Genomic DNA, 26,347 nt, shown 5'->3' with positions numbered 1-26,347 from the left:
TCCTCTCCCTTGGCTGCCCACCCTGTTTCTCAGATGTTCACAGCTCGCAGCCCCCTCCACCCCGGCAGGCCTCCCAGCAGGCCCCGTTCCCTCTCCCAGAGGCCCTCTGTCCTGGGCAATTCCTCTTCACCTGTCTCTTTGGCATGAACCCACCATAGAGTCATTCAGCAAACACTTACCAAGCCCTGCACTAGATCCTCCTTCCTTCCCCTTCAACTCTCCGTCACACCAGTGTTCGTGGTGGAGCATTCTGTGCCCTGCATGGTGTTGACCCGGTAATGCCACCCCCACACCCCGCCAGGAGTCACTGTCCCTGCTGCTGGGAGCTTACAGTCTAGTGGGGGCACACACAGAATGAGCTGCCACAGGCATCAGGAGCGAGCGCCCAGTGTGCTGCCGGCTCTTCTATGGCTGGGGTCCTTGGTAGCCTGTAGGGGGCCTCTGCATAAATTAGAAAAGGGTGCTCCAGCTGGGCACGGTAGCTCACGCCTGTGATCCCAGCACTTTGGAAGGCTGAGGCAGGTGGATCACAAGGTCAGAAGTTCAAGATCAGCCTGACCAACATAGTGAAACCTTGTCTCTACTAAAAATACAAAAATTAGCCAGGTGTGGTGGTGCGTGCCTGTAATCCTAGCTACTCAGGAGGCTGAGGCAAGAGAATTGCTTGAACCCAGGAGGTGAAGGTTGCGGTGAGCCAATATCGCACCACTGCACTCCAGCCTGGACAACAAGAGCAAAACTCCATCTCAAAAAAAGAAAAAAGAAAAGGGTGCTCCTTGCTGCCCGTGGGTGCAGGCCAACCCCCACCCCACCCTCATCCATATCTGCCATGACATGAAGCTTGGCAAGAGAATGACATTTCAGCCCCTACCCAGCTTTGTCTCAGCCAGGAGCACGTGAGCAGTGAACAACCTGCACAACGGTGTATGGCGGTCCTGCAGGCCTCGCACAGCCTGGGAGGCTTCTTGCAAGAGGTAGAGGTGGGGCACTTGTGCTTCGGCCCAGAGGCAGGAAACAGCTCAGCCCCTTCCAGAGGCTAGAGAGGGAGGCAGCCAGTGAAGGCTGATGTGCCCACATTTCATCTCTGGGGCCTCATGCCACGGAGTGGCCCGGGTGCCACCGTACAGAGCCTTGGAGACAGCCTGGGTCCAGCTGTGAGAGCTTGGGGAAACTGCTTCTCCTCTCTGAGCCACCAACTCTTCTGTAAGCAGGGGCTGGCTGAGAAGTTTCCAGAGCGACACCAAGCTCTGACGCCTGAGGACTGCAAAGCTAGGGCTGGGGCGGCCTTGCCTGGTGGAAACAGGACCCTCACTGTCCTTCAGGCCACCTCAATGGGATCTGTCCCAGCTTCTCCAGATAGCCCACTCAGCTAAATCCCAGGCCATTCCTGGGGCCTCTCATGTCCCGGGAGTGCTCTTCGGCTATTGCTGAGCAGCTCGGGGCGGGCTCTTACAGGCTCAGAATAGGCCTGTACCATCCCTGGAAAAGGGAGTTCAAATCCCAGCCGTTTCAGGACAAACCTTTCCTGAGGCTGAGCAAAGAGGTGAAGTGACCACTGAAGACTCCCAGTGGCCAGCACAAACCCAGCTTGACACACAGCAAGTGCCAAGGTATGGCCAATGAGACCCCGAGACCATCTCAACAAACAGACGGTGAATGAATGAATGACAGCATCTCAAGGATGCAGCATTGTTGAGACTGGGCCCCAGGCCTTTTGGTTTCATTTTTTAGATACAGACAGGATCTCACTCTGTCACCTAGGCCGAACTGCAGTGGCATGATCATAGCTCACTGTCACCTTGAACTCCAGGGCTCGAGTGATCCCCCTGCCTCAGCCTCCTAAGTAGCTGTGACTACAAGTGCACACCACCATGCTCAACTCATTTAAAAAAAATTTTGTAGAGATGAAGTCTTGCTGTGTTACCCAGTCTGGTCTTGAACTCCTGGCCTCAAGAAATCCTCCCACCTCAGCCTCCCAAAGCACTGGGATTACAGGCATGAGCCACCGCACCTGGTCTCCAGGCCTTTCTTGTGCTGGTGTGGTGGGGACACCAACTCTCAGGAGGAGCTGGACAACACTGGCACGGAGGGGGTTAACCTAGCAGAGTTCTCAACCCAAAGCACAGAACTGAGGCTGAGGGAAGACACGTGGCTGCCTTCATCACCAAATCTAGCCCTGTCAAAGCACAAGGATTTGGAGTCAGAAATACAAACCAGAATAAACAGTCTGAAGCTTCTGGTGAAATCTAAAACTCATAAACACTCAATATGAAAAAAAAAAAAATGTTTGCAATCTAGTCCTTGCAACAAGAGCCTCAGCGAGTGCAAAGCTGCCTCTCCTCTCTCCCCATCTTCCTCTTTCTTGCCTCCACTAGGAAATGGGATTGCAGGTAGCCCTGCAAAGCAGCTGAGTATTTTGGGCATATAATCTGGTGCTACATGACAGAGACAGAAAGCTCTTTGTGTTCATTAGAACTAAGCTTGTAAGTGACAGAAAATCTAAAATAAGAAATTAAAACAAGATAGTATGGCTGGGAGCGGTGGCCCATACCTGTAATCCCAGCACTTTGGGAGGCAGAGATGGGCAGATCACCTGAGGTCAGGAATTTAAGACCAGCCTGGGCAACATGGTAAAACCCCACCTCTACTAAAAATACAAAAATTAGCTGGGCGTGGTGGCAGGCGTCTGTAATCCTAGCTACTTAGGAGGCTGGGGCAGAAGAATTGCTTGAACCCAGGAGGCAGAGATTGCAGTGAGCCAAGATCATGCCATTGCACTCCAGCCTGGGCGACGAGAGCAAAACTACATCTCAAAATAAATTAAATAAATAAATAAATAAATAAATAAACAAGATAGTATTTATTCCTCTCATAAAAAACTGTTAAGTAGTCTGGAGCTGGGATGATGGTCTAACATGTTTGGGACCCTTACTATAATATATTGTTTTTCTACCCTGCATAGCTTCTATGCTTAAGTTCGCCTCAGAGTCCAAGATGGCTGCTTCAACTCCAGCCATCACATCTGCATTTCAGGCAAAAGGAGAGAGGAAAGATGAGAAGGACATAAGCCTTCACTTTAAGGGCTCCTCCAAGCAAGTTATACTCCCCACTTATATCTCACTCTCCTGAACTTAGTCATGTGGCCACAACTAGCTACAAGAAAACCGGGAAATGTTCAGCTAAAACTTATACCCAGCAAACATTCAGAGGCCAATAAGCAGCTCTGCTTTACTCCCAGACTCAAAGGCTCCAGGAGGGTGACAGATATCAAGGAAATGGTCCCTAAACCCTAGACCCACAGAAGTTTTCAGGAGCTTCATTTAAAACGAGGGGACTTGGAAAGAAGTTAAGATAGGCACATGAAATAACCCTGACCATTAAGATGGTCATAATATGATGAGACCATCGAAGACAGCATGTAGGCAACCTAGGTCCACAACACAGCACGTAGGAACGTGTACCAGAGGTGACACTCAGCGAAAAAAGAACGTAAGTTAACATGTACTTGGACCAAGTGCAGATTCAGAGAAAAAAATGTTTGATGCTTTAAATGTCCCTATTTTTGGTGTGTCTGTGTGTGAACTTTTAAAGTCTATATTTTTTAGAAAATCAATAGCACATGCACACACACACACTCACACCACATACAAACACGTAAGAGCCCCCCCACCTATCTCACAACCCAAAAAGACAAGAACATCATCATCTCAGGTAACCCTGGCAACAACAGCAGGCAGTAGAGGCCAACTCTGCCTAACAGAGGAGGAGGAAGAAGGTGCTCTGGCAGGTTCGCTTTCAGTGTCTTGCCTGGGTTACCCCACTACTAAGCGGAAGAACAGAACGGTGGTCCTCACCACCATAGTAAAAGTCAAACTTGTCCACCTGTAGCCAAGGGGGCCCCAACCACCTTTCCAGGCCCACCACACGCGAATCTTCTCCCTGCCCCCACGTCAGATTCTTAGGGCTCCCACACACCACTGCAATACGCTTCTCTGCATATGCTTGATTTCAGTGGCGAAAACCGTACATACCCTCCAAGACCCAATTCAAACGCCACCTCTGTCAGGGAGTCCTCCCTACTCACCCGCCACAGCCAAACTGTAACAGAACGTCAGCAGCTTTTTATGTAGTGCCCTGTGCTTTAAATATGCACATATTTATCTTATTTTCTGTGTTAGTCCATTTTGCGTCACTATAAAGGAATACCTGAGGCTGGGTAATTCATAAAGAAAAGAGGTTTATTTTGGCTCATGGTTCTGCAGGCTGTATGAGAAGCATGGTGCCAGCATCTACTCCTGATGAGGCCGCAGGAAGCCTCCAATCATGGTGGAAGGGGAAGGGGGAGCAGGTGTGTCACATGGTGAGAGAGGCAGTAAGAGCGAGAGACTGGGGAGGTGCCAGGCTCTTTTAAACAACCAGATCTCGTGTGAACTGAGAACTCACTCATAACTGTGAGGATGGCACCAAGTCATTCATGATGGCTCTGGCCCCATGACCCTAACACCTCCCATCAGGCTTTAACTCCAACACTGGGGGTCACATTTCAACATGAAATTTGGAGGAGGTAAACATCCAAATCACATCATTTTCCTTACTATGATAAACTGGGAACTCCTAGGTGTTCAGGTGTTTGGTAAATGGATAGATTGATGGATGGACGAAAGGGTGGGTGGGTGGATGAATGAATGGATAGGTAAATGGATGGATGGAAGGGTGGGTGGGTGGATAGGTCAATAGATGGATAAGTGGATGAAGGGTGGGTTGGTGGGTAGGTAGATGGATGGATGGATGGAAGGGTGGGTAGATAGGTGGATAAGAAGATGGATGAATGGATGGATGAAGGGTGGGTGGGTGAGTGGATGGATGGAAGGGTGGGTGGGTAGATAGGTAATAACTAGATGCATGGATGGATGAAGCATGGGTGGATAGGTGGATGGGTGAGTGGATGGCTGGGTGGATATGTCAATGTGTGGATAAGTGGATGGATAGATGGATAAATGAAGGGTGGGTTGGTGGGTAGGTGGGTGGATGAATGGAAGGGTAGGTGGGTGGATAGGTCAGTAGGTGGATAGCTGGGTGGGTGGGTGGATGGATGGATGAGTGGGTGGGTGGGTGGATGGATGGGTGGATGAAGGGTGGGTTGGTGGGTGAGTGAATGGATAGATGGATGGATGGATGGAAGGTTGGGTGGGTGGATAGGTCAATGGGTGGATAGGTCAATAGGTGGATGGATGATGGATGGATGGGTGGATGGATGGATGGATGGGTGGATGGGTGGATGAAGGGTGGGTTGGTGGGTGAGTGAATGGATAGATAGATGGATGGATGGATGGAAGGGTGGGTGGGGAGGTCAATGGGTGGGTAAGTGGATGGATGGATGAAGGGTGGATTGGTGGGTGGGTGGATGGATGGGTGGGTGGATGGAAGAAAGGGTGGGTGGAAGGGTGGGTGAGTGGATGGAAGTGTAGGTGGGTGGAGAGGTGGATGGGTGGATAAGTGGATGGATAGATAGATGGATGGATGGTGAATAGAATGGATAGGTGAATGTTTAGATGATGATTAGGAGGATGTGTGAAGATAAATGAGGAAGACATCCCTTGTGAGAAGAATCTCTGAATATATTTTAGATGGATGCTCTGTCAAAAATGTCAAGAACAGAGAAAAGCAAGGATAAGAAATGCTGTCATCAGTGCCATCGGTAGAGAGATAAGTCCTTGCTTTGAACTGCAACATCCCTAGGGAAATTTACATTATCAATCTCTGACATTGACTAAGATTAAAAAGGTTGGGAACACAGAGGTTAGGGAAAAAGGTCCCCGGTGACTTCTTTCTTGACAGCTTGTTCCCTTAGCCAGAGATCATCAGATTGTGAATTTCAGATGCAAAGTCCTTTATTTCTTCGGTCCGTGGAGGTGGGTGAAGAAGCACACTTCACTTATTGACCCACAGAGCAATTTAGCTCTGGGAAACCTTGGAGGAGGGGCAGGCTTCTCTGCTACCTTTTGGGTGCCCTCTGTCCACCCCCTCTCCAGCTCTCCCATCAGTCCCTGACACCCCATGTTGAATGTCAGTTGGGAGGTAGGGTGGTGTTTGGCATCTCTTAACTTTATTAAGAGAATAAAAAGTTCTCGGTTTTGATAACGATCCCAGAGTCAGTGGAAAATGGGGCCACCTTCACAGGGGAGTATCCTCTAAAAGAACCCCCCTAGGGCGGCCCCTCGAGGATGGGCTCAAAGGCCCCAGTCCCATCTCGCTCTACGGGAATCCTTGCTTCCCCATGGCTCCAGGCCTGTGTGTCGAGCCAGGCTCTGCGGCTCTCTCCGTCCCAGAGGGCGGGTGCAGGCGCCATTACCCCACAGGACGTGGCCTGAATGTGTGCCGCCACTTCACACACAGACAACAGGCCTGACCACAACCACGGCCAAGGCCGTTTCTGCTAAAAAGGGAACCGACATTTCACTGCAGGCTAGTTCATTCCATCAAACGTGTACTGGTTGAGATGGGGGCATCCCCTGGGTATTACTGAGGTCAAGTTGGGGCAGGGGGTTCCGCGGCCATGTTCAAAGCTTCTGACCATCAGCGCTGTTTCTGCTTTGGGGGCAGCCCCTTCAACTCCTATCCCCATGGAGAGGAGATGTGCTAAGGCTGCACAGACGCCCTGCTGGCAGGAGAGTGAGAGGGGAGGACACGGTGGCTTCCAGACTCTTCTATAAAGGCTGACGCCACACAGACAGTAAGGCCCTCCCACTGCCCTGTGGACGCCAGGCTGAGGGCAGGCCTCCTCTGTACCCCTCAGCCCTCTCCTCTCCATCAAGGCCGCGTTGGCAGGAGGGAGGGGCTGGCTTCACGGCACCACACTGTGTGGGGGAGGGAGGCACACAGCGTCACTGCTGCCCCCACCTGCACAGGGACACGCTGGCGATCTCTAGGCAGCCCTGGGCAGGGACCCGAGGCCTCGCAGAGAGCTCCCTCCCTCAGCCTGGGCACCTGCCTCATCCTCCCTTGGTAGGGCTGCCCCTCAGACCCCAACCCCGACAGGGGCAGGCTTCACAGACGACTTCTCAACACCAGACCCCCAACCCCCAGCTGCCTGCGATCTCCTCAGCACCTCCACAGCTCCCACAGCTGACGGCCAGGCAGGCTCCACCCCACCAGCCCAGCCTCCCTCCAGAGGCTACTCCCGCCACGCCAGGGCTCCTCACCTGAGAAACCGGCCCAGCTCACCGTCCACTTAGCAAGAAGCCATGGGCCCTGCCGCAAACCAAATGTACTTTTTGCAAGACTAGTTTTTTGCAAAATAAAACCACAGCAATAACAAAAAGAAAAATAAAAACCATTTCCTTCCAGGTGCTTGGTCAGGATAATGACCCAGAAGTCTCCTTGGTGAGTCTTTGTTTCTTGTGAAAGTGCCTGCATGTTCTAGACTGTTCCACGGGCTGCTTCAGCTCCGGTAGGCACTTGGATCCCCGGAACGCTGATATTACTCTAGGACGCCAGCTTCCGCTGCCTGCTAGCTGGTAACTCGGGGAGCCGCTGACTGTCACAGCGAGCAGGGATCGTGCAAACATGGAGCTCTTATCTCAGATGGGAAAATGAGGTTCAGCGAGAAGGGAGTGGCTTCCTAGAAAAAAATCCTAAAATACTAGAGGAGACAGACCCCAAACTCTCTAGCCCTACTGATGACCTTCAACATGCAAGTCCCTGTGCCGCTTCGAAATCAGCAAAGGACACGTCTGCCTGGGAAAAGACACATTAGCAGCCTTGGCTGACGCACGCACGCGCGCGCACACACACACACACACACACACATACACAATACCCTTCATTTCCTAGTTTCTCAGTGGTCCAGAGACCTGCATTTGGGACCCGCTGATGCCCCAGGGCTCCCCCAAGTCTGTACACCCAGCTATTCTCATTCTCCCGGCTAGAGACACAGTATCTGTTCATGATCCAGAGCTGGCCTATCCTTCCCCCACCCTTTCTCCCTGACAAGTATCAGGAGCACAGCTGGGGAGGATAAAATTAGGGGCAGGGCCAAGCAGGGCCCCTACTCAATTGCCTGGGCAGCCTCCTCTTTCCAAACTTAGAGAGGGGTGTGTAGCCTGTGGTGGGGGTCACCAGCTACTGCAGAATGGAGGTGGGCTCCTAGCCCCCAAGCCCTGGGCCTCTCCCAACTAAGCCCCACTCTGTGTTCTGGGCCACCTTGGAAACACCTCCAGAAATTCAGGGGCCCCAGGGACACAAAAGAAAAGGCTGTGCAGCCTTCAATCCATGTATCATTGGCCTTAAGCACTTATTGAGTGCCAAGTGTGTGCAGGACACAGGGATATGGAACTAAAAGATCTGACCCTTTTCTTCAGTAGTTTGTAATTGAAGTAGGAAGACATGATATTAAAGAGGTTTTGGCTTCTTTCAAATGGCTAGGCAAACAAGCAGTTCATGTGAAAAAATGCTATGAACATTCAAAAAGGAGGAATCCCTGTGAGCTGGCACAGATGGAAGGCTTTATGGAGGAGGCGAGCCCTGTAAAAAGGGCAGAAGGAACCTCATGGGCAAAGGCACGAGACCACAGACAAGTTCTGCACGTGGGGGAGGACAGAAAAGTGAAGCTGCGCACGGCTTCGAGCAGGGCTGGGCTGGGCTGGGGTACGGAGGACAGGGCTTTCTCGAGGGACCTTTTCAATAGGACAGTATGTCACCTGAGGGCAATTAGGGGGCTGCGGGGGGACACATCACTTTCCCTGCCCAGCCTGAGGGTCCCTCTAGCTCAATTAGCAAGAACCAAACCATCAGAAGGACTCACTGGGGAGATTCATAGTTTGGAAAAGTCATTAAAGTTGTGATTTTCATCTTTAGCTCCAATCTTGGGGGAAAACATCCATGTTTCAGACACTTTCGGGGGTCAGGAGAAGTTCAACTTCCTAGTTCTCAGAATAAATGCTGGTTCAGGGCAATAGTTGTGTCAACAGGACATTCTGGAGTTGGCCATCAGAGCAGCACCAACCAACTACCCAAGAACAAGATGATAACTCACGGTCCCCCACTCCCTTCTAAAGGTTGCTCCCTAATGGGGTCAGATCGCTGGGGGCCAACAGGAAGTTAAGGGGCCTTGGGGGTCATTTCCCCCATGTTAAGGCTGTTTCTGAACACACAGATTTCCCCCCAACCCCCTAGATGACCCGGGCCCCAAGGACGGGGTTCTGTGGGCAGCATGCTTTTGCCCCTCCTGTCAATCTCTCCCCAGCTGAAATTCGTCTTCCGTTTTCTGAACCAGTTATCTGATAACAGTCACTAGTAAACCAATGTGTGTCACGTATTTCTGGGTTTAGAAGGGTGCACTCCCTGCCCCACAAGCCCCTCCACCACACTTTCTCACCTCCCAAGCCTTTGCTCGGGCACCCCCCTCCTCCGAGCGGCCTCCCTTCTTCCTTGCTGCCCACCCAACCGTGCTGACTCATCACCACCTAGATGACACAGCTTGCCATGTCTTGCCATGACATGTGGAATCTTCCCGGGGGGGGAGGGGGCGGTCCACAGAGACAGAGTTTGTGGCCATCTGTCACCTGTTCTTCCCCTGTCTCTGCTCTGGCCAGGGGCTGGGAGGCACCCAGACCACCTCAGACTCCTGTCTTCAAAATAGAGCTCCAGGGAGGCCTAAGGGGATGGTGAGGGGTCTGGGTGTCCTCCTTCAAATATCATGCCTCTCTCTGCTTCCAGCTGAGACCAATTCCTGGTTTCTAGGTTTGATTTCTGGATCTCCTGGATTAAAATGTGGGTGCCCTGTGGCATTTTAAGCTTTTCACACTTGCTGCTTCAGTGAACATCATGGATCAGGGACCCAGGACTAGGACAGAGAGGCACCAAGGGGGCAGGGGAGATGAGGAGGGCCTCAGGGGTAAATGTGCTGCGACTCCTTCATCCCAAGAGGACCCTGCACCCCCAGCCCCTTGCACTCCCAGCTGCTTCTCAGAGGATGTACTGGGGCCTCTTGGGGGGCCCAGGAGTGCAGGCTTGAGCTGGTGAGGTGATCCTTCGCTGCCTGTGCACCAGGGCCTCTGTTAGGATCTGTAAAGGGCTAGGTCTCCTAGCTAAGTGCCAGCCAGGACCTCCAGGGAACATTAGCTCCTTGAATCCAGGAAGCCCAGGTCAAGGGGCAGAGCTGGAGCTTCGAGTTCACACCCTGAATCCATCACTGGCCCTGCTCTGGGTGGGCCCCACCCAGAAAGGCCTCCTGTCTCACCCTGGAGTGGTTAAGGGGCTCCTCTCCAGGACTCCAGCAGGACCCTTGTATTAGATCAGGCCCAAGGCTCAGGAGACATGAGTTCTACCTTCACCTCCCACAATACTGGGGAAGGCAGTTCCCCTTTCTGGGTCTCTGGTTCCTCATTGTTAAATTAGGGGATCGATTAGGTCAGTAACAGCCACATTTTTCCAAGAGTGGAATCCTTTTTCAAATGAAATCATAAGCAGACCTTTAACATAGCAAAGCTGTGAAAAGGAGACTGGTCTACTCGCCATGGTGGGGTCGCATGGGGGTGCCTGCTAGGTCTCTCCCCACCCCCTGAAAGCTACTGGCCTGAGTGGACTCTGAGAACCCATTCTCCCCAGACTCCGTACAGCTGGGCATCTGTCCCTGAAGCACTGACCCCTGGGCAGACAGAGCACCACCAGAGTCACCCTCCACTCCTCACTCCCTCCAATCCATGAGCAAATCCTCTACCCTTTGGAGCCCTTCCAACCCAAAACGTCCTCTAAAACAAAGCCATGTTTTTAGCAACAAACCAATATTCATATAGCTCTAGAATGTACCGAGCACAGTTCTAAGCAGGCCTGAACTGATGCATTTCTCCTAAGCTGCTTGGGGGCCGCTGCTTAGCTTTGAACTCAGCCAATCCACCAAACAATTCTATGTGGTGTGTATGGCTAGTACCCGCAGTTTACAGGGGAGGCAGAGGCTGGGTCACTTGTCTAAGGTTACGCAGTTGACAAATGGAGGAATCATACCCAACAAATGATAATAATGGTGACAATTATGATTAAGGGTTTACTCTGTAGGCGAATGTGTTCAACCCTTTTTATGCATTTAGTCCTCAAAGCAACTCTAAGGGGTAGTTACTATTATTTATCATCATTTTATTGGTAAGTGAGCTGAGATAAAGAGAGTTTAAATAACTGACCCAGTAATGAACCAAGAAAGGCAAGAGGAAGTGGCCAGCCTAGGTCATCCCTGGGGAAAATGAGAAGTTGGCAAAGTCAGGGCCCTGGCCCCTCACCTCCCCTTCCTCCCTGAGAAACTTCTCTCCGGCTCCACCCTGCAGTCTTGGGTGTGGCAGATTCTTGCCAGTGGGCGTGGGGATGGGGGGTTCTTCCCCAAGGAATTCTCAGTTCCTCCCACCGCATGGCATTTGTCTTTGCAGAGGTTGCTTTCAAGAGAAAGAAACCAGGATGCAGAATTTCCAGGCTGGCAGGAGGGAGGGAGAAGAACGGAGATGTTCAGATGTAGATGAGCTTAAGGCCCCTCCCAGCCCCTCCCAGCTGAGTGGGAGTCAGTCACCTCCAGCGGCCTGCCAGCTCAGGACTGTACAAGATTGGCCCAACGCTCCCGTTTCACAGAGCAGAGAGCTGAGGGCCTGGGAGATGAGGTCACACCCCAGGCCAGGGAGCGGCAGGGCGTCCGTCAGGGAAGTAGGCCCGGGACTTTTAAACCAAAAAGCTGGGAATGGCCTCCCCAGATAGGCTCCTGGGCACTCAGAAAGGTTCTGATAGGCTTTCCCTGGGAATCCGCCTCCGACCTGGCGTTTCCACAACACCTGAAGCTTCCCAGGACGCTCGGCGGGGCGAGAGGACCTTCTCCCACAGCCCAGCCCCGAGCAATGCCCTAGCTAGTGGAATGGGGCCGGGGGCGACCAGGCGGCGGAGGCGGAGCGGGGAATTAGTCACCAGGGACTCCTCTCCAAGTCAGTTTCCAAACCGTTCGGCGTCACGCATTCCACGCTGTGCCTTCTCCCCCGGGATCCCACAGCCTGCGCGCAGCCGGTGCGCCCTGGATCCTATCCAAGCACCAAGCTCGGCCAGGGCCGGTCCGAAGGTCGCCGTCTACGGCCAAGACAGAGGGGCGGGAGAAAAGGTCCCAGTGGACACTCGGTCCAGGAGGGCCGGTCAGCTGTTGGGCCGCGGGCACCCAAAGCTGCAGGGGTCCGGGTGTCGGACCCCACGTCCGGCGGGGCCCCAGAGCCTGAGGGCGCGCGCTGGGACTCGCGGAGCGGCGGGTGCAGCAGGCTGGCGGGGTCGGGACCGCGCGTTTAGTTTTCAAAGTTCAGGCGGGGCAGGAGCCGGAGAGGCGGCCGCGTCCACGCGGACAGCCCCGGCTCTGACAGGTAGAGGCGCACTCCCTCGCAACCCGCCCGCCAGCAGCTTAAGTGTGCACTGGGTTCCCAGGGAAACGCCTGGCCTTGGAAGTTTAGTCAAGTCGTCGGGTCCAGCAGAGTCACCAGGGCCTCCCCCTGCCCCGCAGAACCAGGGTCTGGCCTCGGGGTGGGGATCCCGTCTCAGCCTGACACCCCCGAGGTCCCGCGCCCGGAGGACTCTCGGGGACAAGAGATGGAGTTAGTGGGGCGGCCAGGACGGGGCCGTGGGGACCGAGAGGGAGGAGGGGGCGGCCGCCCGGACTTACCCCGTGGGGTCCCCGCGCGCGGGCGCCCCGGCGCGTCGCATCATGCCGCCGGCAGCTCCGGGACGGGGAACGGAGGGGCTCAGGCGCCCGGCGGCGCAGAACGCGGAGTCCCGGGCGCCCGCATGTCCCTGGCGCTGGCCCTCGGGAAGGGCCCGGGCCGCCGCCGCCGCGCTCTTGGGCGCTCGCTCCCTTCTACTTCCTGTATCGGAGCGAGCGGGGCTTTCAGGAAGAGGCTGGCCTTGGTGGTCAAGGGTTTTTTGTCAAAAGCCATTCGGCAGAGGCTCGCGGCCCGGAGCCCCCTGGGGCACACGGAAGCCCGGGCGGCCGCGCCCCCGGGGCCGGGCCTGGGGGCGGGTGTTGCCGGGGCCGCGGCGCCGCGCGGGCGCCCGACCTCGGGGTGCCGCCTCCGCGGGCTGGGGCTGGAGCGCGGGCGTCCCGCCGGGCTTCGGAAAGGGAAACTTAGAGAAAAGTCTTCCACTTGGCGTGGGGACGCGGGGAAAGGAAGACGCCGACCGCGGGCCGGCAGGTGGGGAGGCCAAGAGCTGGCGGGAAGTTCGGAGTTCGTCCCACACGGAGCCAGGGCCTTGTCCCAGGGAGCCTCGAAATCGTTCAAAGGCAGCCTCAGACCAGAGCCAGGGCGCCTCCTCCACATTCCTGACAGATGTCCACGCCGCCCCCTCTTGGATGCTTCCTGTAACAAGGAGCTCACTCCTCAACAAGGCGGACTGTTCATCCATCAAGCCTGGCATCTAATTCACCTGTGCCAGCTACTACAGCTGGAGAACGCCGGGCAGCTTACACAAAGGCAACCGCAGGTGGAGCCAGGAGGCCTCTCTTCTAAGTGCTTGGGTGCTCAAAAATGCCTCCTGAGTCCAGTCTTTATCCATCATAAGTGTCCTCCAAGGGCAAAATCGTCTAGGTCCAGTACCATCATTTTAGAGACAAGGAAACTGAGGGCTACAGAGTGGAGGTGATTTGCTCAAGGCCACACAGCAAGTGGGGACCAGACAAGGACTGAGCCCAGGGCTCTGGTGAAAGGATCCCCAGGCCTCTCTGCCCTGTTGCTCTCTCCTCACACCCTCCTCCCCCATCTTTCCTGAATTTCCACCAATTCAGCCTGCCAGAAGTTGTTAGAAAAAGAATCCACATCTAAGCATACATGAAAAGTTCAGCCTTCCCCATGGGATGTAAAATGGTGCACCACTTTGGGAAAGAGTCTGGCAGTTCCTCAAAAAGTTAAACATCAAATTAAGCATATGACCCAGTAATTGCATTCCTAGTTATATAGCCAAGAGAAATGAAAATATTTCACTCAAAAACTTACACATGAGTGTTCGTAGTAGTATTGTTCATAATAGCCAAAAGGTGGAAACAATCTAATGTCATCAGTTGACAAACGGATAAACACCATGTGGTATATCCATACAGTGGAATATTATTAGGCCATGAAAAGGAATGAAATACTGACACATGCTACACCGAGCACAAACCTCAAAAACATTATGCTCAGTGAAAGAAGCTAGTCACAAGGCACATTCCACTTATATGAAATGTCCAGTATAGGCAAGTCCAGAGACAGAAAGTACACTGGTGGTTGTCAGAGGCTGGGGGACAAGAAGAAAATGAGGAATGACTGCTAAGGGTTATGGGGTTTCTTTTTGGGGTGATGAAAATGTTCTAAAATTGATTGTAGTGATGGTTGCATAACTCCGGCTACAGTAAAAACCGTTGAACTGTATGCTGTAAGTGGGTGAATTATACAGTATATGAATTATACCTCAACAAAGCTGTTAAGTTTTTTTAAAGGGGGAAAAAGTACAGCCTCCAGGAGGCCACCCTGACTGCTCCATCTCACACCCCTCCCCCTCTGCCCAGATTCCTACAGGTTCTCCTAGTTAGGTCATAACCACCCCCCACTGATTTTTCCGCTCCTCCAGAGAGGCTAAGCTGTTTCCTCCCTGGATGGGAGTAAGTCATCTTCTCCACCGTCTCCCTCAACAGGGCTGTAACACGTCTCCAAGGGTTTCAAAGCTCTGTTTGAAAACTTGGGCTTTGAGGACGGACCCATGTTCAACTCCAACCCCAGCACCTTCTGGCTGGGTGGCCTTGAACAAGTCTTCTGCCAAAGACTCATCTATAAACACAGTGAGTACAAATGAGATAGACAAGAAGGCCCCCGCCTCCAGGACCCTATTATGATTCCTTAGTTGTTTCTAAAACAAGTCTGCAGGTCACTCTCAGGCCTCCCTGGACCCCAGGAAAGCGGTCTTATGTATCTACAGTACCTAGAACAGTCCCTCAGCCCTTCCCAGGCTGATCTGAAAGGCTTCTTTCAGCTTGTTGGGCCACTGCTGAGAAACACAGGACAAGTCTCTCAAAGCCTGGCTTCCATGGGCCTAGCCCCAAGGCTCACCTGCTCTGAGAAGCCAAAGTTCCTCAGGTGGACACCAGAAAGGGCCCCGCCGTGACCCTGTTGCTGACAGATGACCATAGAGGAGACTGTCAGGATTACAGGAATCTGGGCAGCCCCTTTCATTGGTGGCCCATGGTGCACCTTAGCCAAGCTTGCCCTCCGCTCTCTTCCTGGGTACTCTTTTCATTCCCAAGTCCTTGTCCTCTGAATTTCTGACCAATAAAATGGTTGCTGTTGGGGATATTTTGTTTTGCAAATGTAGATTATCAGAAAGCAGCTCATCTTGCCAGGGTTCCATCTTCTTCTAGCTCCCAGCGAGGTTCCACATGTCCATTCCCTCCATTTCAAAGATTTGGAGAAATCTTTAAAAGAGAGACAGACAGAGACAAGCTCTGTTATTGCAAAATCAGTTAGTGTCTTCAGGGCCAGATGGGAACAAAATTGCACCGACGGGGTAGTGTTGGGATCAGCTGGGAACTAGGCTCTGGCAAAAGGGATAGCCTCTTCTCTGTTCTCACCAACAGCTGTCCAACAGGAATGAGGGCCTGAGCACACAAGTCCTTACGATTTTAAACATGCTGATAATCTGGATTTTTTTAATAGGAAAGTTTCCAATTTCTAAACTTTTTTATTTTTATTTTTTTGAGACGGAGTTTTACTCTGTTGCTCAGGCTAAAGTACAGTGGCACCACCTCAGCTCACTGCAACCTCTGCCTGCCAGGTTCAAGTGATTCTCCTACCTCAGCCTCCTGAGTAGCTGGGATTACAGGCGCCTGCCACCATGCCCAGGTAATTTTTGTATTTTTAGTAGAGACGGGGTTACATTATGTTGGCCAGGTGGTCTTGAACTCCTGACCTCAGGTGATCCACCCGCCCCTGCCTCCCAAAGTGCTGGGATTGCAGACATGAGCCACCATGCCACCGTGCCTGGCCCCGATTTCTAAACATTGTACTGGCTAAGGAAGCACCTCTGAGAACCAGGTAACCCCATGGGGGCTGGCCTGGCATCTGCCCAGATCTCTTACCTCTGCCTGTTCTGAGACTCTGTGTGGCAGGAAGGTGAATCTGGCACAGGTGTAGGTGTGCCTTGTGGTCCCCATGGGTGGTCAGGGATTCCCCTAGGTCTGGAAGGGAGGTGGCCCATGCTGGGGGTGTCTCCCATGGGACCATACAGCCCTCCTTCAGCATGGCTGTCTGAGATTCTGCCTCACTGTCCCCCCTCTGCAGGTCCCAGTCCTCTTTCCCTTCTCTGCTGAGAGACTATCCTGCAACCCCCAAGAATACATGTCTCCGTTACAGCTACATAGAAACTAACCAGCACCTCACAGTCCCAATTCCCGATTCTCAGGAGGGGTAATCTCATAGACCCATCTTATCTGTAAGGGGTGAGCAAACTCAGAGAGAGAGGGTACTAAGTTGCTGAGGAGACAAAAAGCTTTCCAAGCACCCCCCAAACTGTGTTATTGGGGAAGCTTCTTGCCTGGTGTCCTGGCATCCCATTTCTCCTTGGCTAACCCCACCCATCACTGGGGGCAGAAACTGGAGGTTTCCAAGTTCTTCCTCAGGGACCTTCTCCCTGCCCAGACAACCAGCTGCATTTGCTCATCTGACTCCAGGATCTGCCCGAGAAGCCTGTCTGCTCCCGACTGAAGTGTCCTATTAACCTGCACGTGTTACACATTGCTAGACACTGTAGGGTTCTCATACTTCAATTGTCCTTAGCGTGGGTGCAAGCCCCTTGGGAGCAGGGAATACACCTTCCTTTTAGCATTTTCTCACTTCCCTCCAGTATCAAGTAGAGGGCTCTGTAAACAGTAATAAACTCTTGCTGGCTAAATAAAAATGACTTGTAACCAAGGACAAAGGCTTCTCCATTTCTGAGTTTCGTTTCATTCTGATTCTGATTGTTGCCAGATTGTGATGTCAGAAGAGGAGCTAAAATCAGGGCCAAGAATGTTCTTAATTCATACAGTCTACAAAGTTGCAGACACCACTGAGGCACTGGGAGGTCATGAAGTCCTGTCCTTGAGCAGCTTAAATGCTAGTGGGATGAAATATGCCACAGGAAGATGCTCTTGGGTGTTAAGTGACAGAAAACCCTAACTCTAATTGGATTGACTACATAGGAAATGGATTACCTCATTTAACTCAAAGCCTAGAGATAGGGCGGTGTATTCATTATCTATTGCTGTGTAACAAATCAACCCCAACTAGCGTAGCTTACAATATACGCTTTTTTTTTTTGAGACAGAATCTCACTCTGTTGCCTAGGCTGAAGTGCAGTGGTGCGATCTTGGCTCACTGCAACCTCCACCTCCTGAGTCCAAGAGATTCTCCTGCCTCAGCCTCCCAAGTATCTAGGACTACAGGCACGTGCCACCACACCCAGCTAATGTTTGTATTGTCTAAGTACAGATGGGGTTTCACCATGTTGGCCAGGCTGGTCTCGAACTCCTGACCTTAAGTGATCCTCTTGCCTTGGCCTCCAGAAGTGCTGGGATTACAGGCGTGTACCATGGCACCCAGCCTTAACATACAGTTATTTCTCACGATCTCTGTAAGTTAGGAGACTTGGCACATGTTGATGTTTGCCACTGCTTCAGGCTGTCTCACAGGACTGCACTCAAGTTGCTGGCAAGGGCTGGGGTCTCATCTAAATGCTCAGCTGGGGAATGACTTGCTTCCAAAATCACACGGTTGTTGAAAGGATTCAGTTCCTTAAGGGCTGCTGGACTGAGGGCCTCAGTTCCTTGCCAGCTATTGTCTTGAGGCCACCTTCACCTTCTTGCCATGTGGAAATCCCTGTATGACCACTTGATTCATGAAAGTGTGCAGGCTGAGAAGACAAAAAGGAGAATGCCACATGCAAGTCTCAGGCTATATAAGCTTTTCACGGATATGACATCCCAGTTCTATTGGTTAGGAGCACGTCGCAGGTGCTGCCCACACTCAGGGAAGGGGCTTTATCAAAGGCCTGAAGACCAGGAGGCAGGAATAATTGGCAGCCCTCTTAGAAGCTGCCTACACAGCTGCCTGCTATAGGCAGGCTCCAGGTGCAAAACCATCAGAGACTTAATGTTGTCACCAATCACTCAGGGATTGATTTAGTCCCTCTTTCTATTCTGATCTCTTCAGTGTTGACTTCATCCAAGATAATTTTCAGTGACAACTGGGATCATGTTCCCTGGGTCCATCCTATAGAAAATCAGGAAAAGCCTCTCTCTTAAGCATGGAATAAAATTCCGTATAGTGTGATTGGTCAACGCAGGTCACATCCCTGCCGTAGTCACTGAGAGAATGTCATGCACTGACTGGCTTAGGTTAATTAGGATCTATGCCTGGTCCTGGGGTAGGAGTAACCTTCTCAGATCATACTGCAGAGGAGTTGAAACCTGATCAAAATTAAGATTCTATTGGGAAGGAAGAAATAAATGGATATTGGCATTAGAATAGAACATTGCCCTCTACATTCACGCAGAAATGATAAAAAAAAAAAAAATTCAAGGCCACCGTGCATGGGGAAACTTTTGGCGCTGACTGACATGTTCATTATCTTGATCATGGTGGTGGTTTTATGGGTCTATACGTAGATCCAGACTTAGCAGATTGTACACTTTAAACTTGGACAATTATCATGTGTCAATTACACTTCAAAGAGGCTGGTTTTATAAGTATGTCATGTCTTCAGCCATTATGTTGTAAAAAGCATAAAAAACTAAGAACATTTCCTTCCAGTTTTCAAAACCTATTGTCTTATTCTGCAATGAAGTCATTCACGTTGTTGAGGAATGAGTGAAGTTCTGACTTACGTCTTTATTGTTTCACTTTGGTTGAATCCAATTAGTATAATCAAAAATGTCTTCATTTACAACATTCATGCTGTTCATCAATTGCAACCATAGGTTGGTTAGAGATACAAGAGTTCGGCAAAAATCAGTGAAAGCATTCTGTGAAAAACAGTTGGCTGTGTGGAATTTATAGTAAAGAGTATTACATATTTTATTATTTAAAAAAACAAGGCCATGAGTTACAGAGATAATTTAAGTTGCTCTGATAATACGATTCATAAAGGTTTGGCACAAGGGAGTCATATTTCATGGTTTTCTTTGCTTCCTCCCATTCTGTGAAGGACAGTCAGGGAGACCTGAAAGAGGGAAGGGGTGGCCATTGAGTGGGCCTTGAAGGCCTCAGCCCTTCAAGCACCGGCTGTGGGCAGTGGGAAGGCAGCTGGCTCAGGAAAACCTTCACTTGCTTGGTTACCATGTTCCTCTCCCTGGCAGCGCTTGCAAGGAGAGAATGGACTTTGAGACAGTGACCTCTGGAAAACGGTCACTTTTTTTTTTTTTGAGACAGTGTCTCCCTCTGTCGTCCAGGCTAGAGTGCACTGTCGCAGTCTCAGCTCACTGCAAACTCTGACTCCCAGATTCAAGCAATTCTCATGCCTCAGCACCCCCCACCCCCCAGGAGCTGGAATTACAGGCATACGCCACCACGCCTGGGTAATTTCTGCCTTTTAGTAGAGATGGGGTTTCTCCTTCTTCGCCGGGCTGGTCTTGAACTCCTGCCCTCAAGCGATCTGCCCACCTCGGTCTCCCAAAGTGCTGGAATTACAGGTATGAGCCACTGCACCTGGCCTGAAAGTCACATTTTTGACCAGAGGCCAGATGATTAAGCATTAGCAGCTCATCATCTTTAAGTTGGCTCATCTACCAGAAGGCAAGCCAGGAGGCTGGGGCTTTCTTCTGGGAAGCAGAGCTCCTACTATATGCCAAGCACTGCACTCCTACTGTGCACCAAGGTTTGGGGAGGACACCAAGGGCAAGAACACAGACGTGATTTCTTGTGTTATGAAACTTGTGTTATGAAAGGTAATTGTTAACCATGTCTGATTAATTTACATATGCCTTGGATGGAGGCTCAGGATAGTGAATAAATGGGGAAAAACCTGTGTACACAGTATTAGTTACTCCTTGATGCATAAGAAATTACTCCCTAACTTAACAGTTTTAAATAACAGTGAGCATTTTAAAAATCTTACCTGGTTTCTGTGGGTCAAGAATGCAGGTGCAGTTTAACTGGTTGGTCTGGCTCAGGCTCTCTCATGAGGTTGCAGTCAAGATGAGGTCAGGCAGCTGTTCTGGGCTATGAGGCAGAGGCTCCATGCTAAGAAATGCAGAGCAACAATACAGAAGGAGTCTGGGTCTCGGGCACCATGGAGTACCACACCAGCCCTACACTGAGTGTCTTCATCTTCTACAAGAGGGAGAAATAGAGCCCTATCCTGTTTAAACCACTGTTCTTTGGAGTTTTCTGGAATAGGATTTCAAAAGGTAGAAATTAGGGAAAGGCATCCTAGTGGGAGGAGATGGTATATGGAAAGGTCTAGAAGCAAGACCCCTCTTACCTCTCAAGGTAGTGACGAGGGAAAGAACCACAGGCCTACCTTAATTTACTGTGCTTCATTTTACAGCACTTGGCGGATACTGCATTTTTTATAGGTTGAAGTTTTGTGGCAACCCTGTGTCAAGTCGCTCAGAGCCACTTTTCCAAAAGCATGTGCTCACTTCACGTCTCTGTGTCACATGTTGGTAATTCTCACAATGTTAAAATCTTTGTCACCATTACCATATCTGTTATGGTAATCTCTAATCTGTGATCTTTGATGTTTCTGTTGTAATTGTATTTGGGGTGCCATGAACTGAACGCAATTAAGCCAGTGAACTTAATAAATGTGGTGTTCTGACTGGTCCACCAACCAGACGTTCCTCCATTACTCTCTTCTCAGACCTCCCTATTCCCTGAGACACAATAATATTGAAATTAGACCAGTTAACAACCCTGCAGTGGTCTCTCTCTTGCAATGGAAGCCTGCAACTGTTCAAGGGAAAGGAAGTGTCACACATCTCTCACTTATTTTACATCAAAAGCTAGAAATGATTAAGCTTAGTGAGAAAGGCATGTTGAAAGCCAAGCTAGGTCAAAAGCTAGGCCTCTTTGACCAAATGGTAGTCAAGTTGTGACTGCAAAGGAAAAGTTCCTGAAGGAAATTAAAGTGCTACTTCAGGGAACACACGAATGATAAGAAAGCAAAACAGCCTTAATGCTGAGTTGGAGAACGTTTGAGTGGTCTGGATAGAAGATCAAACCAGCCATGACATACATCCCTTCAGCCAAAGCCTAGTCCAGAGCAAGGTCTTAACTCTTTTCGATTCTCTGAACCCTGAGAGAGGCGAGGAGGCTGCAGAAGAGAAGTTTGAAGCTAGCAGAGGTTAGTTTGTGAGGTATAAGGAAAAAAGTCATCTCTATAACATAAAAGTGCAAGGTGTGCAGATCAAGGGGTATTTAAAAAATAAAAAATAATAATAAAGTACAAGATGAAGCAGCATGTGCTGATATGGAAGTTGCAGCAAGTTATTCAGAAGATCTAGTTAAGATCACTGAGAAAGGTGGCTAGGCTAAACAACAGATTTTCAGTTGAGACACAACAGCTTTCTATTGGAAGAAGATGCCATCTAGGTCTTTCATAGCTAGAGAGGAGAAGTCAATGCCTGGTTTCAAAACTTCAGAGGACAGGCTGACTCTCTTGTTAAGGGTTAATGCAAGTGGTGAATTTAAGTTGAAGGCAATGATCATTTACCATTTTGAAAATCCTCAGGCTCTTAAAAATTATGCTAAATTCTGGCGCGTGCTTCGTGCCATGCTGCACAAGGGTTCAAAGACCTAAGAGGGAACGGTGGGGGATAAAGAAAAACACAAAGATAAGCATAACATAGAGAAAGCAGAGCCAGACGGTCCGGGAAAATGAGGATGTCAGTTTCTCCAGCCCCGACCTGTCTCAGAGTACTTTATTTTATATGTTCACAGGGCACATAGTGGAGGGAGGGTGCAGTTACTTAGAATAGCCTGTGGTTATAATTCTCATACTTCAGTTAACATACTTCAGCTAACAACTATCTTACAGCAAGGTCAGCAAAAGCTGGTTATCTCTCTCGGTCCTTCTGCTCTTCTCTGAGACATACATGTCCTCTTATTATGGTTTCATTTCTCTGGAGTTCACCCAAAGTTCACAGCAGCCTTGCTGCTGATCCCCTCAGAGGCGGTGGGCTCCTCTGGCTCTCAACACTAAATCAACTCTGCCTATAAATGAAATAACATTTCATTATTTCTAGAAATGAAATAACAAGGCTTGAATAAAAGCACATCTGTTTACTGGTTTACAGTAAACTGCACATCTGATTTACTGAACATTTTAAGCCCACTGTTAAGACCTACTACAGAGAAAAAAGATTATTCTCAAAATATTACTGCTCATTGACAATGCACCTGATCACCTATGAGCTCTGATGAAGAGGTACAAGGAGATTAACGTTGTTTTCATGCCTGCTAACACCAACATTCACTCTGTAGCCCAAGGACCAAGGAGTAATTTAGACTTTCAAATCTTATAATTTATGAAATACATTTCCTAAAGCTATTGCTGCCACACATAGTGATTCCTCTGATGGATCTGGGCAGAGTAAATTGAAAATCTTCTGGAAAGGATTCACCATTCTAGATGTCGCTAAGAACACTTGTGATTCATGGAAGAAGGTCAAAATATCAATACTAACGGGAGTGTGAGAGAAGTTGATTTCAACCCTCACAGTTGACTTTGAGGGGTTCAGGACTTCAGTGGAGGAAGTCATCGCAGATGTGGTGGGAATAGCAAGAGAACTAGAATTATATGGGCATCCTGAGGATGTGACCGAATTGCTGCAACCTCATAAAATGAATGGATGAGGAGTTGCTTCTTATGGGTGAGCAAAGAAAGTGGTTTCTTGAGATAGAATCTGCTCCTGGTGAAGACACTGTGAACATTGTTGAAATGACAACAAAATATTTAGAATATTCTATAAACTTAGTTGATAAAGCAGCAGCTGGGTTTGAGAGAATGGACTCCAATTATGATACAAGTTCTACAGTGGGTAAAATGCTATCAAGCAGCATTGCATGTTACAGAGAAATCTTTCACAAAAGGAAGAGTCCTTCGATGCAGCAAAGTTTATTCTTCTCTCATTTTAGGAAATTGCCATAGCCATTCTGAACTTTAGCAACCACCACCCTGATCTGTCAGCAGCCATCAAGGCAAGACCCTCCACTAGCAAAAGGGCTCAGATGATCATCTGCATGTTTTAGCAATACAGCATATTTTAATTAAGGTATCCACACTGATTTTTTTATAGTAGACATAATGCTACTGCACACTTAATAGATGACAGTATAGTATAAATATAACTTTTTTTTTTGAAGCGGAGTTTCGCTCTTGTTGCCCAGGCTGGAGTGCAATGGTGTGATCTCAGCTAAACACAACCTCCGCCTCCTGGGTTCAAATGATTCTCCTGCCTCAGCCTCCCAAGTAGCTGGGATTACAGGCATGCACCACCACACCCAGCTAATTTTGTATTTTTAGTAGGGATGGGGTTTCTCCATGTTGGTCAGGCTGGTCTCGAACTCCCAACCTCAGGTGATCCACCTGCCTCGCCCCCGCAAAGTGCTGGGATTACAGGCTTAGGCCACCGTGCCCAGCTAAATATAACTTTTATGTGTACTGGGAAACCAAAAAAATACATACGACTTGCTTTACTGTGATAGTCACTCTATTGAAGTGGCCTGGAACTGAACCTCCAACAAGCCTGCAATGTCTCTGAGGTATGCCTGTACTGCCTAGGCAAGCTTAAGAGAGGCACTGCAATTGCCAATCATCGCTAATCCTGCTCGCCTGTCTTTTGCTTCGAGGACTGGGACTGCATCTGACACTTCCTTGTATAGTTTGCTGAGCAAAAAAGACATTCTGTAACTACTTGGGGGTAAGGATGTGATTTGTTTCTGTCTCACTTCTCCCTTTTGGGGATATTCACTTCCTCTGAAAATCAAATGTGGTGTTCTCTAGCGTCTTTCAGTATAATAAACCAGGGTGGTTCATTTGAAATCATGGTATGGCAACGAGTCAGTCAGTTTGAGGGGAAATCTGATCCCACACTGGTCTTCTCAGCCACAGTCCCAGCCTGGGCCTCTGCTGTCATCCCAGGCGAGAGTCTGCAGACAGGTGTGCATTCAGCAGGAAGCTCTGGCTTCTTCGGAACCACACAGTCCAGGTTCCTGTCTCAGCCCCACTGTTGCTGGCTTTGTGACCTTGGGCAAGTTTCTTCTTACCCTCTCTGGGCCCGTTTTCTCTTCTGGAAGATGGGTAGAGGTGTACCTACCCCACCGCTGCTTGTGAGGGTTATAGGGAAAGTGTCTGTAAGTTCATTACACATGTCAGTTTCCCTTTATTGATTTTTTATTTTTTTCTTTATTGATTTTTACAAGAGTAGAACAGGGCTGAGTGAGGTGTCTCATGCCTGTAATCTCAGCATTTTGGGAGGCCAAGGCTGGTGGATCACGAGATCAGGAGTTCGAGACCAGGCTGAACAACATAGTGAAACCTTGTCTCTACTAAAAATACAAAAATTAGCTGGGTGTGGTGGTGCGTGCCTGTAATCTCAGCTACTCAGGAGGCTGAGGCAGGAGAATTGCTTTAACTCGGGAGGCAAGAGGTTGCAGTGAGCCAAGATTGCACCACTGCACTCCAGCCTGGGCAACAGAGTGAGACTCCATCTCAAAAAAAAAAAAAAAGAAAAAAGAGAAGAACAGATGTCTAGTTCGGTGGGCTCTTCAGTGCCTTCCGCCTGGTGCCCTGCCCATGACAGAGGTGCCAAGAGATGTGTTTGGGGAAGTTTGGGTTCAATTCAGCTGCCATTAATTAGTGAAGCCATTAATTAGTGAAGGACAAGGTGATGTTGAGGACCAGACAGGGAGACTCAGTGTCCCCACCTCCCAAGGTTCTCATGGACAGAAGCCGCAGATGCTGACCTGCAGGGTGTGGTCCTCAGAGGCGACCTTGGCCTATGGGAACATGTCCTATGAAGGTTCTGGGACCCAGTGCAAAATACAAACACTCACCTCCTTGCTGAAAAAAATAATACAGATTTCAAGAATTACAGATTGCAACAGCAGAGCACTAAGCCTGGTGTGGGGCGCTGCTAAGTGTGGGCCCTCTCTAAGCACAAGCTATGTGCAGCTGTGTGGGTCACATGTCCGAGAAGCCGGCCCTGGCCTGGGGTGACTATTTTAGTTTGCCCCAGCCTGAGGGGTTTCTGGGGACATAAGAAGTTCAGTCGCAGCTTGGTCACAGCCCAGGGGCTGCACTGTGCCAGCTCAGCCTCCAGCGACTCACTGGACCTACAGACCCCTCTGCCACATCCAGGCCTCTGGCCCAGAAGGCCCAAAGTCAGCCCCTGCTTGTAGGTCAGCAGCCCCACCGCGGGTCCCCCATGTCCTGCACATGGGAGTTGGCTCCATGCATGCCCGACCATGTTGCCCTCCCTTGGACTCTGCGGGCCAGCCCAGATGGCTTTGACCAGCATGCACAGCGCTTCTTCCAGAGGCCCAAGGGGGAGCGTGGGAAGAGCCTTGGGCCCCCTTTGCTTCCCACAGCTTTCCTCTCACACTCTTCCTCCCACAGCCGAAATCCTAGAGAAGGCAGTTTGAGAGCCTCCCGTTCCAACTCCTTTTCCATCCCCAAGCCCCAGGGCCAAGCTTCAAGGTGGGCAGCCGTCTCCCACATTGTAGGAGAAACCTTCATCCCAGGTGCCCAGGCTTGAGGCACTAACCAGGCTCCAGAATTCCCTCCACGCCCAAGCCCGGTGTTCAGACTTTAAGAGGTCCGGATCATGCCCTCCTTCGCCCTAGGGAGACCAGCTTCTGGAGAGAAGGCAGTGAGGGGACAAGAGTGGAAGCTTTGGAGGGAGCAGTTCCTGTTTGTTGCGAGGTGTCTGCATTCTGTCTGCCATCATGGTGGCCATGCATAGGGGTTGGCTAAGTTGGAAGCGCCGGGCCAGGTGACAGGGATGCATGACCTCATATAACAGGCTCAACAACCCTTTGCAGGAGGTTCTCCATCCTAGTTTTGCAGAGGATGAGACAAGGGTCTCTGAGAGTCCAAATCATGCAGCCCATATCCCAAAGGCTCCCCAGCTGCCACGATTCCAAATGGAACTCATCATCTCTCACGCCCCAAACTTGCTCCTCTGGGCTGCGTGTCACAGAACTGGGAGGTTTCCTCTCCTCCTCTCTCCCCCTTCTCTCAATAATCAGTTCCCAAATCCTGGGGGTGACAGCACCTCCACATGCACTCACAAGTCACCCTGCAAACACTGAACATCTGCCCTGAGGTGACCTCT

The 26,347-nt window shown here is 50.4% G+C and overlaps 1 protein-coding gene across 1 annotated transcript in view; it reads right to left on the bottom strand.

The window, feature by feature from the left end:
• Window positions 1-12,867, bottom strand: part of RIN3 (Ras and Rab interactor 3) — a 172,828-nt gene extending 159,961 nt beyond the window's left edge. The window contains exon 1 of the mRNA XM_064375175.1: window positions 12,674-12,867. Coding sequence (XP_064231245.1) covers window positions 12,674-12,717 — 44 coding nt within the window. The 5' untranslated portion in view covers window positions 12,718-12,867. The remainder of the gene's footprint in view (window positions 1-12,673) is intronic.
• Between the last annotated feature and the right edge of the window lie 13,480 nt (window positions 12,868-26,347).

The sequence above is a fragment of the Aotus nancymaae genome, unplaced genomic scaffold, assembly GCF_030222135.1.
Source record: "Aotus nancymaae isolate 86718 unplaced genomic scaffold, 86718_ANA_hifiasm-v0.15.2.pri h1tg000011l, whole genome shotgun sequence".
NCBI lineage: Eukaryota > Metazoa > Chordata > Mammalia > Primates > Aotidae > Aotus > Aotus nancymaae.
The sequence above is the reverse complement of the archived record's forward strand: the minus strand, read 5'-3'. Positions and strand labels throughout refer to the sequence as shown.